General features: G+C 45.6%; 1 protein-coding gene and 1 non-coding gene across 10 annotated transcripts in view; both read left to right on the top strand.

The window, feature by feature from the left end:
* The window catches only part of LOC138971249 (tetratricopeptide repeat protein 17-like), an 80,751-nt gene that overhangs the window by 50,338 nt on the left and 11,049 nt on the right, over positions 1-19,364 (top strand). For 6 of the 9 annotated variants that reach the window (XM_070343940.1, XM_070343942.1, XM_070343946.1 and 3 more), the window contains 3 exons: positions 1,873-2,043; positions 7,533-7,752; positions 18,425-18,563. In XM_070343940.1, the coding sequence (XP_070200041.1) occupies positions 1,873-2,043; positions 7,533-7,752; positions 18,425-18,563 (530 nt within the window). The remainder of the gene's footprint in view (positions 1-1,872; positions 2,044-7,532; positions 7,753-18,424; positions 18,564-19,364) is intronic. The other 3 variants (XM_070343941.1, XM_070343947.1, XM_070343949.1) reach the window with 1 other exon arrangement.
* On the top strand, positions 9,203-9,321 carry LOC138972070 (5S ribosomal RNA). Its single transcript, XR_011457448.1, has one exon. It is a non-coding gene; the product is annotated as a 5S ribosomal RNA (ribosomal RNA).

Consider the following 19,364-nt stretch of genomic DNA (forward strand, 5'->3'; position numbering starts at 1 on the left):
ATTTCAACCTGCCACATTTTTATGTGAATCGCGACATGATATCTTGACTTTGTTTCAGATTTGTGTGTGTGTGCGTTTTTAAAAGCAAATGTTATTTTGCAGTTCTGCACATTTGCATCATGTGAATCAAATGATCTTATTTCAGACAAATTTATCTTTACGTTTTCGAAAGAATACATTATTTTGCAGTTTTCCAAATCCGAAAGGTGTGCCTTTCCCATCTCACTCAGTTTAATGTTGTACTTTAGACTTGTGGTTTGACTTCAGAACTCAGCTAAGTCAAAAGTATTACACATGCACAGTGTTTTACAATACAATTGATACATTTTTGTACAACTTAGAGTGTGTCCATAGTTTTATATTTCAGTGTTGCACATGTGTCACATATCTTGTGTGTGTTTTATTTGTTTACAACATTCAGTATGTGCATGACTCATCTACTTTCATGGTTATTGATAGAAATCTGCATTGGCACAGTTATAGGTTTTTGAGGTCTTTCATCTGGATGTTGTGCTCAGTTGCAGATGAATGTATGTTGCCTTGTTAAGAACGGTAGCTGCTTTTTCATTTTTTGCACCATTTCATTGTTGTTTGTTGTCCTTTTGTTTGTCATGTGAGCTTTTTAACAGTCTTTTGATTGTTTGTGTAACAGCCATGTCTTATTGGTAGTTTAAGCTGAAGTATACCATTACAACTAAGTCATTGGCTATGGACAAAATAGGGGGCACAGCTAGTGCAGCTCTGATCCATCCGTGTCTAGTGTGGATAGCGTCCCCCAATGTGTGTGTGTGTGTGTGTGTGTGTGTGTGTGTGTGTGTGTGTGTGTGTGTGTGTGTGTGTGTCAGCTGTTCTCCCTGCCCACTGCGCATCACTACAAGAGGCCTGAGCGGTCAAACAAACTCTCAGTCTATTTTCTGTCATGGGGCTGTACCGTACACACAAGAATCTTTCGCCGCGGCTTTCTTTTAATGAACATGACAGGTTCAATTAGGTGTGCAGAAAGACTGGCAACTTTTTTGGTCGCTCGAGACTAGGGGAGGACTGGTGGGACACGCACACACGCACATCAGGGGACATTATCCACATTCATTGATGGGTCGAGTTGCATTGTGTCCCCTCCACTTGGTTTACCTGGTTTTCTGTAGCTTTGATACTGACACTGCCAAGCACAGGTCAGACACTTGCAGATTGTTAACGCAGGCAACTGTGTCCATCTTTGTAATGTTTGTATTTGATCCTTTAAGTCAAGCCACAACTCCACTCATGGGTTGTGGGTGATGCAAAAGAATGAGGTCCACAGACCTATTAGGGATGGGATGTGAAGATGCTAAAGTCGCTTTTTTTCACCTTGTTCCTGTTTTATGTATTACATATCTTATTTTTTTTACTTTAAGATATTTCCACACACTGCAGACATTTTGTCCTGTTTTATTTGCAATAAAACCCGGAGTCATTTGGGTGTATAGAAACCTAAGGTTTTTTTATGCCTAACGCTATAACTTGCAGTTAGCTATTGGCTATAATCTGCATCTCTCGTACATGTTGCGACTGTTTCTAACGAGCAAACGTGCATGTTTTCTTCTGCTTCATCTTGTTCATCTCTCTTTCACTTTTTCTGTCTGTCTGTCTGTGTCTCTTTCTGTCTCTTTGTCTTTGTCTCTCTCTCACTATGTCTGTCTCTCTCTCTCTGTCTCTCTCTCTCTCTGTCTTTGTCTCTCTCACTCTGTCTCTATCTGTCTCTCTCATTCTCTCTCTCCCCCTCTATCTCTCTATCTCTATCTCTCACTCTCTTATACAGCTGTTAGAGATCAAGAGACTCCAGGTTATTCATTATCCACACCTGACTGAGCGTTTTTCTTGTCTGTGTGGCAGCAGGGGGGACAGCGGCCGCATGTCAAGCTGGAGTACGTGGACGGCGTCCTCCACCACAAACTCATCTTCATCAACGCTCAGGCCGACCTGCACGTGCAGCCAAGCGAGTGCGTCATCTTCAACGACGGCTCTCGCTCCTTGGGCTGCAGCCGCTCCGAGTTCCGCACCTATGTGAGTATCCCAACCTGACACCCCTCCTCTTCCTCTCCGCAACAACAATGGTAGCTTCCTGCTCTGCTGGTGGTGGTGGATGCAACCTGTGATGGGACATACTTTTTCCTGCTGTGCTTGGATGGTGGACGCGACTGTGAAACTGACAGACTCTTTTAGTTTGAAAGTGGTACTGGACCCTTCTATGCTGGTGATGGATACAATTTGCTTTGGGTTCTTCCTTTAGAAGATGCAGCTTTTGCTCATAGTCATGGTGGGTAAAACTGACTGGGTTCATTTCTTAAGAAAAAAGAGTTTGGGTTATTAGCCATTGTTATCTGTGCTGGATTGTAGCTCGTGCATTTTTAGAGGAATACAGAGAAATTAATTTACAGTTTTTGAAACAAAGGGGAATATTCAAGTACCAGAGGGTCTGACATGAGCTATACAACTTGTGTAAATAACAAATTCATTTTGTTCAAGGAAACGTTTTGTTTTAAAAATGGGTTGGATCAGATGAAGTTAATATATGTTTGAAAAGAAAAGATTATTTGCTTTAAATTGTTTCTGTCAGCATTTGTTTTGTGGCTACCAGCGAATAACAATCTTTATTATCTGCAGATTTTTAGACTTGCCTTCATTTTTATATTTGTTCTTTTTGTTTTATCTTTCGTTTCTTTGTTTAGGGAAAAGATAAAGGAACCTTTTGTGGCAGTTATTTTATTATGATCAGTGAGCCTTCATGTGGCTTTCTGGAGACAGAGAAAAGTGCACATTATTGTCATATTTGATTGCTTTATGCATACCTATCACATACATAATCCAAGCAAAGACATACAAATAGTGGGTTTTTATATACTGAGGAGAGTCTGTTTAAATACACAGATCTAAAGTTGAGTGAAATTTTTTTTTTTTTTTTTTTTTTGGGGGGGGGGGGGGGTGTTACGGTTGGTAGTTAGGAAGCAAGAGATGTAACCTACTAGTGCTGACGACAAAAAATCTACTCTTGGACTTTTACAAATTACATTCAGATATATTCCATTAGAAGTGGGTCTAAAAGCCTGCTTCCCTGCAACATGCATATCATTTTCTTTCTTTTAATATTTACGTAGTTATGAACAGGAATGTTAAGTTATTCAAGTTGAGATATTTCCACAGACTTTATGAAGCTCCAGAGATCGTTCTTGAAATCCCCAGATTGCAGGAGTTTGCAAAACATTTTCCAGGGGTCGGGTGGTTGGATCGGGGAAGCATGCTGTCAGGCTTTTTGGTGCCAATTTCATGATCTCATGACTGTTTTTGGTTCTTTTTGTTAATTTTTTTTTATTTTTTTTTTTTATCAAAGGAGAAATGAAAACAGCAAAAATTACCAATGCTTGATCTGAAAGGTGTATTTATGAAGAGGTGCTGTCAATAAAGATTTGCATTTGATCTTAACATTTGCTACTGCTGCCAACGGAAGAACGAGAGAGAGTATGCGCAAGAGAGAGAGCGAGAGGAAGTGAGAGGTAGAGTCAAATAAAGAGAAGGCAAGACAGTAAGAGAGAGAGAGAGAGCAAGATAGAGAGAGAGAGAGAGAGAGAGCAAGATAGAGAGAGAGAGAGAGCAAGATAGAGAGAGAGAGAGAGAGAAATCAAGAGAGAGAGAAAGAGAGTGCATCAGTCTAGCGTTCATGAATGTCTGACCAGAGTCAGGGTTCGATCGAGTAATATGGATCCTGGTTGAAAGTAAAACCTGGTTGAAGATTTAAGATGCAGTGAAAAGAACAATCGAGCGGATGAAGACGGTGAAGCCCGAAGACAATATGCAGACAAAAAAGGAATATTTATCACTGGATCTGTTCTAATGAGCTCAGTCCTTGTTGGGGGTTCCAGTGTCTTCAGCACTGTTTTTGAGTCACTTCAATGCTAATAAAATCTGGAGTGCCCAGAAAAGTTTCAGCTTTTCAAAGAACAAAAAGATGAGCCCACGCTTGCATTGCGGACAGGTATGGAACTTGCCTTGCCTCTTTGGTGTTGTTGATATTGTACAGATTTGCGTTTCTTTTTATGTGTGTGTGCATGTGTGTAGAGAAAAGAAAGCAGGAAAGGAAATCATGTTGCCAGCCATGCAGTTCCGTGTAACATAGTGTGTGCATGTCTGTTCCTCTGTGTAACCATAGCAAGGATGTTCCATGGCTTTATTTTCTTCTCAAGTGTGCTAAAAGTGAAATGGCCATAAAAGTTTAAGCCATATTGGGGAAGTCTTGGGAATTGAAATGGCATCACCTTATATCCTAACTGTAAATAAAGTTTGGCAATTCTGCAGGAATGGTCAAGATTTCAACAATTTAAAGCAAGTTTAGGCATGTCACTGACTGCCAACGTGAAACAACATCCCTGCATAGAGCTAGTACACGACTAGTGCCGTGTTGAATGTTGTTACTGAAAGAGTTTTGAACATCAAGTAGACATATTTTATGACAGTGAACAAAATATCTGCAGATTTGTGGGTTTTTTTCCCCCTATATGCACAGAAATGAGAATGATCAACACTGCCATGTTTGTAATCAAGTAACTGTTTTGATAAGGAAATGTGTGGTTTGCGACCATGTTGTACAAGTAAAAAGTATATACAGGAAACCAGATGATAGGTTTGGTCTGTTTGTCTATTTTTGTTTTCATTTATTGTTTGGCTGTTTGATTGCTTTTGAAGAAGCTGTAAATGTGAGCAAACTTGATGGACAATTTAAGGGAGGACCTGGAGAAGACAGCATCATTTGTCTTGCTGCCCGGTCTAACAGTATAGAAGTGTGATCGTCAAGAAGAAGAAGATGGACAATTTTGCAGATGATATGCATCAAAGGGATTGAGCAAAAGAGATAATTCTATTTATTGTTTGCTATGGGGAAAGAAGGGGATTGAGGGAGGTACGTGAATATGTCAAGAAACCAGAAACACAGGGCTTGGGAAAAAAACGTTCTCCTGTATTTTATTCAAAGTGTTTGTGAACGTTTTGTATTGTAATTTATCTACGGTTCCATAAATGAATCCATCTTGACTGTTGGGTCACAGTAAGCATGCTGTGTAGCTTTATTGCTTTCAGTGTTGGCTAACCTTTGGCCTTTTTTGTTCAGTCAAATTTTTTGTTGTTCAAATGTGGCCCAGGAGCAGACTGGATTACAGCACGGTGTGGGGCAAGGAACGTCACAGTTCCTAAACCACAAATGGCTTTTACAAAATTGCTTCATCCCAAAATGTCATCTGTGCACAGACTGAGCACCCATGTTCAATTTTTGGTATGTGACCAACTGGAGGAATGGTCATATCCCATGTAAAAGCTTGACTGATCTGAACTTGTGAGCTGAATTGTTTTCCTTGGAAGGAATGTGCCTTTCAAGGGCAGGCATGGGAATTGTCCGCCGAACGGCGGAATTCCGCCGAATTTTTTTTTGTTCCGCCAAAAATGCAAAAGTGTCCGCCAAAAAAATAAAGGGGGGAGGCACACAAAAAAAGCACCGGTAACTTTGGCCTTTGCGCAAAAGCCCGCGAAAACTTTCCGTACTTTGTTCACGCACTGCTACCGCCCGCCTCAGTTATTGAACTGTTATGTTTGAAAGTACAGTAAACCAGATTGCACAGATTGTGTTACAAGTTACATTTTCCTGTTTGTCTCAACAGATTAATTTTTTTTCAAATTTAAACCATATAATACATGTATATCGTTTTTTTCTTCAAAAAAGCAAAAATTGGTACATTTTTGTACTAAAAACTCTGATTCTAAAAACAGAATTTAATGGCAAACTTGGAGCTCAGATGACACCAGATTGCACCATCTGGGTTCTTTGGAGAAAAAACATTTTCCGGGGGGGCATGCCCCCGGACCCCCCTAGTAAGGCTTGGCGCTTCGCTCCGTCGCGTCGACTTGACGCTTCGCGTCTTCAGTTATAAATTTTCCGCCTTTTTTACAATAATATTTTCAATTCCCATGCCTGAAAGGGACCTCTGAAAAATCTTTAAAGGTTAAGCTGTGCCAGCTTGCTTCTTCAGCCATATATTTGTGAGCTTGTGCTCTGAATGTGCAGCCTTTTTTTCATTTTGTACAATTATATATATACAAGTGTGTGCTATATTGAATCAATGTACATATATCAAACACTGCCTTGGAATTCCGGTTTCTATTGCTGTACATGGTTTTCTTGTTTAAGGCAAAAATATTTCTCCCTTGATTTCATGGTAACTTTGGCTGTTCTTTACAATTATTTTTCTCTTTCATTTCTCTTTCTCCTCCCCCCACCCATGTTGTAAGCAGTGTATTCCATTACAAGGTAATTGCTTTGAATGCTGCACTGGCTATTTTTGGTTCTTGCATTTGTTAAAAAAAAAAAAAAAAAGAGTTTTCTCACCACGACAAGAACTGCACAAGGACGTCAAATTTGTGCCTCTAGAGGCTTCTTCAGGACAACACTGAAAGAAAACCAAAAGGCACAAGCAAATAGCACAGAACCAGACAATGAAAAGGAGAGGAAAAGATCAAACCAAATGGTTTTGTTCTCTTATGTTTGCTTTTGTTTTTGCTTTTTTCCGTATTTAGTGTTATCGTCCTACCCCGAAATCGGCGTATGCTGCCAGAATTGCAGGGTAAAAACGGTCATACACATGAAAATCCACTCTCTCAAAAACATGAGTGAACGTGGGAGTTTCAGCCTATGAACAAAGAAAAAGAAGGTGTTATCGTCCTGATTCAAAAAAGCATCCATGGGCGAAAATTTGACAAGTCCATCGCAAGAGGTGTGCCTTGTGGATGAATGTCACGTTCTTGCCCTGTTTGTGTTAGATGGTCTGTTCAGACTTTTTGTTGTGTTCACCTGTTGATGGTTTGCGTTCTTTGTAGAGCAGCAGTGTATGATATGTAAATATATTAGACAAGTAATGGACTATTGACTGATGTCATTATATATGCAGTTCTTTCCTGACCTGCTTCGAGTTGATGTGAAATAGTGTTAGGTTTTGTTTATTACAAGAAAACCTGTAAACGGTTATGATTATGTTTAAAACATTTGACAAAGGAGTGAACAAATTCAATCAACAGAAAATTGTTATAGCTTATGAACTCGGTGTTGTATCTTCTTATCAACAGAATTATAAAAAAAAACCCATCAAAATAAGTAGTTTGAGGTTGTTTATATCCAAAATTATAATGATTAATAAAAATAAACGGATTTGTTGGAGGTGTTTCATTATATTCCAGCTTCATGTAGAAAAAGTATTGTAAATAGTGGCATGGATTGTTCAATTTAAGCAGTCTTCTGTCCCAGGCATTTCAGTTGTTGTAGTTTTGAAAAGACCACTTTACTTTGCATGACCGAACAAACTATAAGTAATTCATCAAGAGGAAATACAAGAGCAAACAGTTTGGTAAATTCTTCATCAAATTTTCATCAGACAGTGGCTGATTTCTTCAAGGTGGTAATCAGTATAACAAAATACAAGTAATTCAGTATAACAAAACATCCTTGTTTTATTTTACAGCTTGACGACTATGAAGAAATGGAGAAAGACATGGCTGCTATCAACTCCCTCTTGTCGCAAGAGCTGCAGGCCAAGTGTCGCTACGACAAAGATGGCGCCACTGTGGAGTTCACCGCCACGCTGCCGCAGGGGCCCGAGACCAAGGCCACAGAATCCATTCTGCAGAAAAAGATTGAGCGCATCGTTAAAAACACCCACATTTCTGACCAGAAATTACCTGGTAAGTGGAAGCTTACTGTTTGTTGTTGTTGTTGTTGTCTCTGTTAGATCTCAAGCCACCCACATTTCTGACTAGCACTTATCTGGTGAGTCTAAGTCTACCCTTTTGTTGTTGTTGCTGTCTTTCATTATGGTTTGTTGGAGGCATTGCCTGCCTGAGTGTTCTTGACATTAACACAACCTTTAAGGAAAGGTTCCTTTCACTGGTACTCTGGGTTTAGTATACATCAAACCTTTAATTATGTGGTTTAGTATACATCAAACCTTTAATTATGTGGTTTAGTATACATCAAACCTTTAATTATGTGGTAATATATCCAGGTCATTTTAATTGTCTGTGATTGATGAGTAGAGTGTTATTGTTCTGTGGCTGAGGTATGACTGTAATTCATTTGAGCAACTTAGTATGAAATTCAAGGGTGCATGTGTGTGTTTATGTGTGTACATGCATGTGTCTGATTGTCAATATAACACTTACCTCGACAGTACTATTCTTGCACATTATCTATTATAGGCCGAAAAAATTGGACAAAACGCTGAGTGGGTACAATTATCTCCCATAACCATGCGCCACCGTGGATCCCAAGCACTGTCCGAGTGCTTCCCCCTTACAGGATGTAGGTGGCGCGTCCTCTTTCTTTTTTCGCGCGTGTCAGACCGGCTGTGTTTCTGCTACGCTCCCGGATTATTTTGGACTAAGAGGCTTCTTTTCTGTGTGGACTATCACCTGTTGGATTATTGTGTGTTATTCCACTTCTGGCTTGAGGCTACGTTGTGTTTCCTTCAACTTGTGCCTCCGTTTTTGTGTGGCGGACTCGGCGTGCCTCCCGTCCTACTTCGTGGTGACCGGTCGTCTGCTTCTCGTTTCGCCGCATTCACTTGAGTATTGACCTAAATTTTCTTTGAATTTTGTTAATTCTCGGTCTTTAAGGGTACGTACAGGGCGAGGTAGGATGTCTCGTCCTGTTTTGGGCTCTGGTTCTACGGAACCAGAGTCTGCCGGGGGCAACCCTTCTCCGGGCGCCCAGCGTCATGTTTTACGCACGGAGAAGGGGATCTTTCGGCGCTCCGACTCTCCCTCCCCAAACGCTTTGCGTTTGCGGCGAGGGAGGGCGGAGAAAGCCTGTTTGAGCAAGATCAATGCGAGCTTGCTCAAACAGGCTGGGCTTGAGCCTGGGACTTCGGGCGGGGCTGCGCCGTCGAAGGTTCGGGGAAGGTCGAGGAGAAAGAAAAAGCTTCTTTCTCCTTCTCCTTCAGTGGAACAGGCTTCCCCCCCTTCGACGCCGTTGTCCGGCCCTCAGTCTCAGGCTTCAGCTCCTCCCGGTTTCAAGCCTGGGGGGAAGGTTTCCTTCTCCTCCCTGGCTCGAATCCGGGGGCAGGTCGATTCCCAACCCTCTTTGGGGGTTGGTGAATCCGATCTAGGGGCTACTGGAGAGACTCAGGTTTTGACAGCCAACGGCCATACCACGTTGTAAACACCGGTTCTCGTCCGACCACCGAAGTTAAGCAACGTCGGGCCCGGTTAGTACTTGGATGGGTGACCGCCTGGGAACACCGGGTGCAGTTGGCATTAAAATCTTCCTTTTTCCGGTGCCTCTCCTGTGCCCTCCTCGGTTTCCACCGCTGTGGAAGCCAGGAGGGACACGGGTCCTCCTCTGAACTCCCTCGCTGGGTCGTCTGCTGCTGTTTCGACAGTAGTTTCGGCCTCCTGGGGGGGGAGATCGGAGGAGATGACGGGGTCTCTGAATTCCCTCCCCGCTGGGGTTGGGATGCGAATTGACCCCGTTCAGGGCGGTCCTGTGGGGGCAGGTGTTTCAGGCTTCGTGCCTACGACCACTGCTACTACGGTTCCCTCTGACGTCCGTGTGACTGGTGGCTGTCCCTCTTGTTAAGACGCTCCGGCCGACTAGTTACTGGACGTGGAGGTGTTCGACAGAACGTGGTACTTCTGTCGAATGGTCAGGGCGACGGGAACATTGTTTCTGTTGCTCAGACCGACACCTCCGACCGGACCGTCTTGACCCCACGCCATTCCTTAGCGTCTGGTGTTCGGGTGACGGATGGTCCGGACCAAGGGTCCGGAACGTTCCAGGCTTACGGGTCGGGATCGAACCGGACCCACGGGTCCCGACTGGACTTGACCTCCGGGTTTGGTCCGGACGGGACCCATGGTACGGGACCGTACCGGACCTTAGGGTCCGGTGCGGGACAGTACCTCTGGCCCTTGCCGGACCCCCGGACCTACGGGTCCGGATGGTACGGTACGGGACCAGTGGTTCGGTCGGGACCGGACCACCCGACCACCTCTGTTGGTCTGGGTGGTCTGGCACCGAACCGGAACACACCGGACCACCGGACCTACGGGTCCGGATGGTACGGTACCGGACCAGTGGTCCGGTCGGGGCCGGACCACTCGACCACCTCTGTTGGTCCGGGTGGTCTGGCACCGAACCGGACCATGCCGGACCTACGGGTCCGGATGGTACGGTATGTCCACGTCCGACCGAGCCACCCGAACACTTCTGTGGGTACGGATGGTTCGGTACCGAACGGGACCTCCGGATGCTACGGGACCGGACCGAACCTACGGGTTCGGATGGTCCGGTACCGGACCAGTGGTCCGGTCCGAACCGGACCACCCGACCACCTCTGTTGGTCCGGATGGTCTGTCACCGAACCGGACCATACCGGACCTACGGGTCCGGATGGTACGGTAGGTCCACGTCCGGACCGAACCACCCGAACACTTCTGTGGGTACGGATGGTTCGGTGCCGTACGGGACCTCCGGATGGTACGGGACCGGACCACAGGACCGGAACACCGGACCACCCTATCGGATCGGTCCGGACCACCCGACCACCTCTGTTGGTCCGGATGGTCTGGCACCGAACCGGACCTACAGGTCCGGATGGTACGGTATGTCCACGTCCGGACCGAGCCACCCGAACACTTCTGTGGGTACGGGTGGTTCGGTGCCGAACGGGACCTCCGGATGGTGCGGGACCGGACCGGACCTACGGGTCCGGATGGTCCGGTACTGGACCGGTGGTCCGGTCCGGACCGGACCACCCGACCACCTCTGTTGGTCCGGATGGTCTGGCACCGGACCACCGGACTTACGGGTCCGGATGGTGCGGTGTGTCCACGTCCGGACCGAACCACCCGAACACTTCTGTGGGTACGGATGGTTCGGTGCCGAACGGGACCTCCGGATGGTACGGGACCGGACCGGAACACCGGACCGGAACACCGGACCACCCTACCGGACCGGTCCGGACCACCCGACCACCTCTGTTGGTCCGGATGGTCTGGCACCGAACCGGACCTACGGGTCCGGATGGTACGGTACGTCCACGCCCGGACCGAGCCACCCGAACACTTCTGTGCGTACGGATGGTTCGATGTCGAACAGGACCTCCGGATGGTACCGGACCTACGGGTCCGGACCTACGGGTCCGGACCTACGGGTCCGGATGGCCCGGTGCCGGACCACCCGACCACCTCTGTTGGTCTGGATGGTCTGGCACCGAACCGGACCATACCGGACCACGGGTCCGTATGGTACGGTATGTCCACGTCCGGACCTAACCACCCGAACACTTCTGTGGGTACGATGGTTCGGTGCCGAACGGGACCTCCGGATGGTCCGGCACCGGACCGGAACACCGGACCACCCTACCGGACCGGATCGGCACCCCCGACCGGACCGGACCATTTCTTTTCTGATCAGACCCGATGGGTTCCTGTTCAGTCTATAAATGGCGGGGGTTCGTTGGCTGGGCTGACCCAACAGTCGCAGGGTTGTTGTTTTTCTCCCCCTTCGGCTGCTGGAGACGTTTCGTCTTTGGGGCAGGGGTCTTCGCGGCCTCTTGCTTCTGTGGGCGTTTCTTCACAGCCTGCTTCATCGCTTTCGGCTCTTCCCCCTCAAGCTCCCTACACTCCTGCTTTTGAGGAGTTGTCGGGAAGTGAAGAGGAGAGTGAGTCGGAGGACGATAGGGAGGAGGATCAGGGTCGCCCTGAGGTTAACACTGATCCTCTACCCTTGCCGGTTTCTGATGGAACTTCCGAAGCTATGCTTCGTACTTTCCAACAGTACATGACAGACATCACGCGGCGTCTTGACGTCACGGATGCCTCTCTTAAGCGTCTGTCGTCTAGTGTTGACACACAGGACCTGGACCCGGGGTCTGAGGACGAGAGGCAGGAGGCTCGTCCTCGCACAGCTAGAAGGACGTTTGAACAGTTTCAGGACGTCCTTCCCTGAGACGCCCTCTCGTCCTTTGAGTCCGCTTCGGCCCGGGCGTGGGAGGCTCACGCCGCGTCTGCCGGCGGCTCGTTTTATGAACGATCCGTCCGCCGGCAATTCGCGTTCCACCCTAGTCTTAGTGCCACGGTGGAAGCGGCAGCACATCGCCTGAGGAGTACAGATTCACGTGCAAACGCGACCTATGTTCCTCGGGAGGACGCGGGTTCAGTGCCATGCTTTCCTTTGGGAGGCGCACCTCCACTGTTTCCTCGTGTCCAATCTGTTTCGTCCCTCCCTTTTCCCTTTGACTCTCGAACTCTCCCTTTCCAGACTTCGAGTGTTTAGGGTGGGGCTGACGGTGATGTGTTCGTTGGGGAGGTGCCTTCGGTCAAGAAGGTGGAACTGAGCTCTGCTTCGTTCCACAATCTTGAGGCCACCGTTTCTTCCACAGTCGAGGCCCAATCACAGGCCTTGACATGGATGAGCACGCTGTCCACACTGTTGAACCCTCCCGATCGGGCAGAGTCCGATTCCACTCGGGTCCTTGACACGGTTCGAGTGGATCGGGCTTTGCATGCCGTGCGATCGTGCGTGACGTCTGCGGCAGAATTGGCCATTGGAACACGGGTCCACTTTATTGGCCCTGTTCCGTGATCATTTTCTGCCTACTTCTATAGTGCCTCCGGATATGAGGAAGAGTCTGAGGAACACGTTTCCTCAGCCTTCTTCCCTCTTTCATCCGGACACTGTTCGTTCTGTGGTGGAGTCCACACGCCAGAGGAACACTGATGGTTGGCCTCGCTGCTTCGGCGACGGCGGCGGGGAGTAAGAGAAGTGCTACAGTCACCTCCAGCTCCCAGCCTCAGAAGAAGAAGAAGAAGCCAGTTTCACTGCCTCCTTCTTCCTCCTCTTAGGCGCCTGTTGCGTTCCCAAGCAAGACGAAGGGTGCTCAGACAGGTAAGGGGAAGCACCACCACCAGGGGGGGTGGTCGCAAGCCTGCGCCTGCCCGCCAGCAGAATTTTCAGTGAGTCCCGGCCCTACGTTGACGCCCCCTCAAGTTGCCCCTCTTTCGTCCGTCGGTTCCCTTTTTCGGGCCCGCGGCATGTGGGGCAGACTGGTCTCCAACCAGTTTTTCTTGAGGGTGGTGTGGTCGGGGTTTTCTCTACCGCTGTCGTCACAACCTCCATTGTCCGCTCTACCCTGGACGTTCCCCCCTCCTCGAGACCCTGCCAGATGGCAGGCTCTTCAGGACGAGGTGAACTCGTTGGTCGAGAAGAAGGCGGTCTACCCCCTTTCTCAGCCTTCTCGGGGGTTCTGCTCCCGCCTGTTCACCGTCCCCAAAAAGGACGGCCGGTTCAGGCCGGTGTTGGACCTCTCCACCTTGAACTTGTACCTTCACAGGTGCAAGTTCAAGATGGAAACCCCTTCGTCGGTCCGGTTGGTCATCCGGCCAAACGTTTGGGCCATGTCTGGGACCTCCAGGATGCTTACTTCCACATCCTGGTGGCCCCGGGGTACCGACATCTGCTCCGGTTCGTTTGGGAGGGCACAGTGTTCGAGTTTCGGGCCCTCCCATTCGGCCTGTCCTTGGCCCCTCTGATTTTCAACGGGGACAACAACACCACATGCTTAGCTTACCTTCGCCACCAGGGGGGCACCAATTCTCGGTCCCTCTCCCTGTTGGCGGAGGAGATTCTGCTCTGGTGCCAGACCAATCAGGTCCGGATGTCAGTCCAGTTCGTTCCGGGGAAAATGAACGCCCTGGCCGACATTCTCAGTCGGGGCGATCAGGTTCTCTCCACAGAATGGACCATCGCTCACAACGTTCTACAGCGTCTGTGGGCAAGGTGGGACCGTCCTCTGATCGATCGGTTCGCAACTCGATTCAGCGCTCGGCTTCCCAGGTACGTCAGCCCCTTTCGAGACATGAATGCGTTCCACTTGGACGCATTCACTCTCTTGTGGAGGCTCCTCGATGCTTACGCCTATCCCCCGACATCTCTGATTCCGAGGGTGCTGGCAAAATATCTGCAGGAACGACCAAGACTGATTTTGGTCGCGCCTTACTGGCCAACAGCTCCGTGGTTTCCAGATCTTTGCGGTCTCACCCACGTAGACCCTCTACCTCTGGATCTGGACGGGGGAGGTCTGCTCCAGCCTCGATCATGCCTCCCTCATCCACGTCCAGAGAGTCTGTGCTTGACCGCATGGCTCTTGTGCGCTCCAAACTGCTTGCACTAGGATTGCACAAGAGTTCAGTAGAGTTTTCCTTGAACGCTAAGAGGCGATCAACTAATCAGCTCTACGACTTACGCTGGAGAGCTTGGGCCACCTTCGCCTTGTCCAAGGGGATAAAGCCGCTTTATCCCTCAACACAGGACTTGGCCAACTTCCTGGTGGAAGTGTATCAAAAGAAGAGTCTTTCTTCTAAGACTCTTCTTGGATACAGATCTGCCATCGCTTCCACGATTGCGGCCGCTACTGGTCGCAGATCTGAACACTTGATCAGGTCCTCCCTCATCGCTAATGTCCTTTCGGGTATTAGCAATGCAGCGGTGTCTAAACCTCGGGTTTCATTTCCCAAGGGGGATGTCTTTCTGGTCCTCAAACTCCTGCGTAGCAATGAGTTTGAACCCCTGGCAGGCATCAGTATCAAGTTGCTGATTTTTAAGACTAATTGTTCCTCATCGCTTTAGCCACTTGCCGTAGACTCAGTGGTATTCAAGCTTTGAGTGGCCTGGACTTTGACATTGAGTTCACCACACAGCAGTGGTTGCCAGCATGGTCACGTCAGTCTAAGGTATGTTTCTTGGGTATATTTTCTTTTACGGTAGTACTGTTCGAAAATTGCCTGGGTATCTTAATCCTTGGATTTAAGTGATTTTGATTAAGGAGTTTAATACTCTACATATCACCCTCACACCACTCTGGTATTCTGTGCAAGAATAGTACTGTCGAGGTAAGTGTTATATTGACTGTAAGGCTTCTTTTTAAGCCTACTGTCTATATGATACTTACCGAGACAGTACTATTAGAGTTTCCCTCCCGCCTCCCCTCTTGATATGTTATGGGCTTTTTGAGGGTCTGCAGCTCATAAAGAAAGAGGACGCGCCACCTACATCCTGTAAGGGGGAAGCACTCGGACAGTGCTTGGGATCCACGGTGGCGCATGGTTATGGGAGATAATTGTACCCACTCAGCGTTTTGTCCAATTTTTTCGGCCTATAATAGATAATGTGCAAGAATAGTACTGTCTCGGTAAGTATCATATGACTAAGTGCCAAAAGGTGCGCACGAAAAGCGGACAAAGGGGCTAAAAAATAAAAGTTGACAAACACGACTGATATTGTGATTTTTGTTAAGACAACAGATGCTGGAACCCAATTACGAAAAGAAAAGATAAATTTACCCAAATGATTTTACAAATAACGATAATTTTGTTCGTTATATCATTCAAAACGGCACTGAGTCATAGCATTAAGGTTATCTCGCACGTTTTTAAAGCTAGGGCTTTGAAACTTGGCACACAACCAAAGTATAATGACCTCCAGGTATGGTGCACATCACATTAAACAACATTGAATTTCAAGGTCACAGCGAGGTTAAATTTCCTTTGCAAACTGGAAAATTGTCGTTGTCACGTCTTACATGTTTTAATACTAGATCAGTTAGACTTTACACACTTCACATACTTTCAGCATTTTTATAAAACCTCATTAAAAGTGACCTGCTTGTTAATCTTTGTCAAAGTTCAAGGTCACAGCGGGGTCACATCTGGTCCAAATGTGGAATATTTTCAATTTATTCAGCGCGTTTATAGCACGAGCTTTGAAAATACACACAGTTCTAGTGTATAATGTTCACACACGATTAAAGTCTGGTTGAAAAAGTCAAGGTCACAGCAGGGTCGCGTTGAGGTCAAACATATACATTTTTCAATGAGGTTTTCTCATATGTTTTTGAAGCTAGGGCCTTGAAACTTGGCACACTACGCAAGTTAAATTAAACCTCATCAAATTCCAAGGTCACAGTGAGGTTAAAGATCCTTTAAGGATATTTTCTAAAAAAGGTGACCGCCTGGTTAATGTTTGTCAAATTTCAAGGTCACAGCAGTGCCATCTGGCTTAAACTTTGAAAAATTGTCAATTTCTTCAACTAGTTTTATAGTGTTTGAAGTCATTCACACATGATGAAAGTCTGGTTGATAAAATCAAACGTCAAGGTCGCAGCGGGGTCGCATTGAAGTCAGACACATACAATTGTCATTTTCACGAACGCCTTTTAAGCAACACCTTTGAAACTTCACACATTCCAAAGTTTTGATGTTGTTTGGTTATAATCAAAGTGTGGTCAATTTCCATGATTGAGAGCATTCAGAGGGGTCAAGTTGAGGTCACACAAAAGAGATTAAATTGTCGACACAACAGATGAGACTGGCTACCACTGTTTATTTTAATACACTTTTATGCAAATTTTAAATTGTGTTCAACCATATACACCAAACTCACCCAAACTCCGGAAACATCCAAGAAAAGGAAAAATGTGTCCAAGCAAGGAAAAACGCCATTTCTTCAAAGGCTGGAATAACTACAGATGCAGCCGCGTCATTACACACAATGCAATTACGTCATACATCATACATTTCTATGAGTCATGTTGAATGGAATGGTGGCATGTGCCTCTATTCTAGCTAACAACAAAGCTGAAAAAATGAATATTATCTGTTTGTTTTGTTTGCTTTACCCGTACGAGACCTTTCTGTGACCTTGACATGTGACAAGGATCTACCTTAACTTCTTTAAGTCGGAGTTGAGAGTTGTGTGATGTTTGAAGGCTCTCCCTTTAAAAACAACTGAGATAATGATGCATTTTCGTGTTTTTGATTTGCCCATGTGACCTTGAGATTCGACAAAGGTCAACAAGACTTTAACCGTGTATGGAGGCTATTAAGCCCAAAGATGTGAACTTTCAAGGTTCTTGCTTTGAAAAACTCTGAGAAAAAGGTTATGTTTTTTTTTTTTACCCACACGAGACCCTGCTGTGACCTTCACATTTCTCAAGGATCAACCTTGAATTCTCCATGTTGAACAATCATTAAGCAAAAGCGTTGTTTGAAGTTTGAAGGTTCTAGCTTCAAAAATCTCTGAAAAAATATGTTTCATCCGTTTTCTGAACCACATGTGACCCAGCCGTGACCTTGAAATCTGACAAGGGTCAACAAGACTTTTACCATGCATGGGGGCGATTAAACCCCAAATGTGTGTGAAGTTTCAAGGTTTCAACTTAAAAAACGTCTGAGAAAAATATACATTTTCCTTTTTGGACAATGTGTTGCACGCAAGACAACACGACAAACGCTCGTGTTATCATTCTTTTACTTTAAGGTCGACTTGCGTGCCCGCTCTTTCGCTAATCTCAATTAAAATTCATCTTAGAAGTTCGGTTTTATTACGCTTTTAATTAAGAAGATTAAACTAAGACAACAAATAGTTAGTTTTACCCATTAAACTCGATAAGGTAGTGACATTTTATGTTGAACGCAAGAAGGTGTCGCACGCAAGATCTGAAAAGATGTTGACGACATAATTTCAACACTTGATAGCGCAATCGTGGTTCGTGATTTCTTCACAAATTTTGAACACAGAATGTGTCACGTGGTTCCGTAAATGAAGTAGATCTTTGTACATGTAAATTTTGTTTTTAAAAGAAAATAACCGTTAATTACCGAACATTTTGTCGCACGCAAGATATGACGAAATTTTCAAATCGTTTTCAAAAATGCTGTTCAAAAGTTCTGCAGTCTTTGCTTGATTACTTGAAAGACAGCAGTTTGATACACCGTTATCGCTTGACGTGTCGACATCAATTCCAGAGTTTTTGAAAAAGAAATTTAGTAAATATCTGCGATTGAAAAATGTATGCCGTGATGACGAATCATCTTGCGTGCGACACCTTAAAATTCGGTTATCGAAAAAAAAAAATTCTCTCGAGATTTAGATTTGACGTTTGGTCTCGTCTGTAAAGCGATGTTTCAGGCATTCAATCAAACTAAATGCAATTCATTTGTGCTTCTTGTTATTTTTCTGTGGCATATTCAAAACACGAGGTATCACGATGTCCTTTTTCAGATGGCCGGTTTTGGCGTTATTTTTGACTTTAAACAAAGATAACTTCAAAACCGTTCAAGTCAGACACACGAAATTATGTCCACTATCTCTTCGCACATTCATCCACACACACACCAATTTTCAGCAGACACACGTTTTTAGAAACATTTTTATTGTAAAACAAAGTCGTCTTCTGTTCTGTGAGCACCTTTTGGCACTTAGTCATATAGACAGTAGGCTTAAAAAGAAGCCTTACATTTTGTCCTTTTAAAAAAAAATTAACATTTGTTATTTTAGTTTTTACAATTTTTTTGACAGACACGTCAATGTACATCGTCCCAGGCTATCATTTAGAGTGGAGCCAGGGAGAGTGTGGGTCAGAAGGCTTCGACTACATGAACTTTGACTTCAGCACTTTCACCCCCACGTGGCTGTCTGTTACTGCCAAAGACATCGAGTGAGTGCATTGTTGGGAGGGAATGTAAATACTGTATGTACTTTGATGGCAATATTTACCGAGGGCCAGTGGCTTTTGATTGGCTGGAACTCGTGTGCGCTGTGTCCCGTGGATGTTGTAGAAGAAAAGTTGTTGAAGGATCGGCGGGTAAAAATAGGGTCAGTCAGGGAACAGGAAACCTCCGTTTGTGTGTGTGTGTGTGTGTGTGTGTGTGTGTGTGTGTGTGTGTGCATGCATGCGTGTGTGTGTACGTCTGTGAGTATGTTTAACAGCGCTGAGAAAAATTACTGTGTGAGAGAATCCAAAAACATGCTTTTTAATAACAAACGTTCCAACAACCTACCTTTCTTGTTTTTACGTTTAGTCAAGTTTTGACTAAATGTTTTAACATAGAGGGGGAATCGAGACGAGGGTCGTGGTGTATGTGTGTGTGTGTGTGTGTCTGTGTGTGTCTGTGCGTGTGTGTCTGTGCATGTGTGTGTGTAGAGCGATTCAGAGTAAACTACTGGACCGATCTTTATGAAATGAGAGTTCCTGGGTATGATATCCCCAGACATTTTTTTCATTTTTTCGATAAATGTCTTTTATGACGTCATACCTTCATTTTTCAATCAAATTGATTGAAATTTTGGCCAAGCAATCTTTGACGAAGGCCGGATTTCGGTTTTACATTTCAGCATGGAGGCTTAAAAATGAATTAATGACTTTGATCATTAAAAATCGGAAAATTGTAATTAAAATTATTTTTGTATAAAACGATCCAAAATTACTTTTATTTTATTCTTCATCATGTTCTGATTC

Source organism: Littorina saxatilis, linkage group LG7 (assembly GCF_037325665.1).
Source record: "Littorina saxatilis isolate snail1 linkage group LG7, US_GU_Lsax_2.0, whole genome shotgun sequence".
NCBI classification, from domain to species: Eukaryota; Metazoa; Mollusca; class Gastropoda; order Littorinimorpha; family Littorinidae; genus Littorina; species Littorina saxatilis.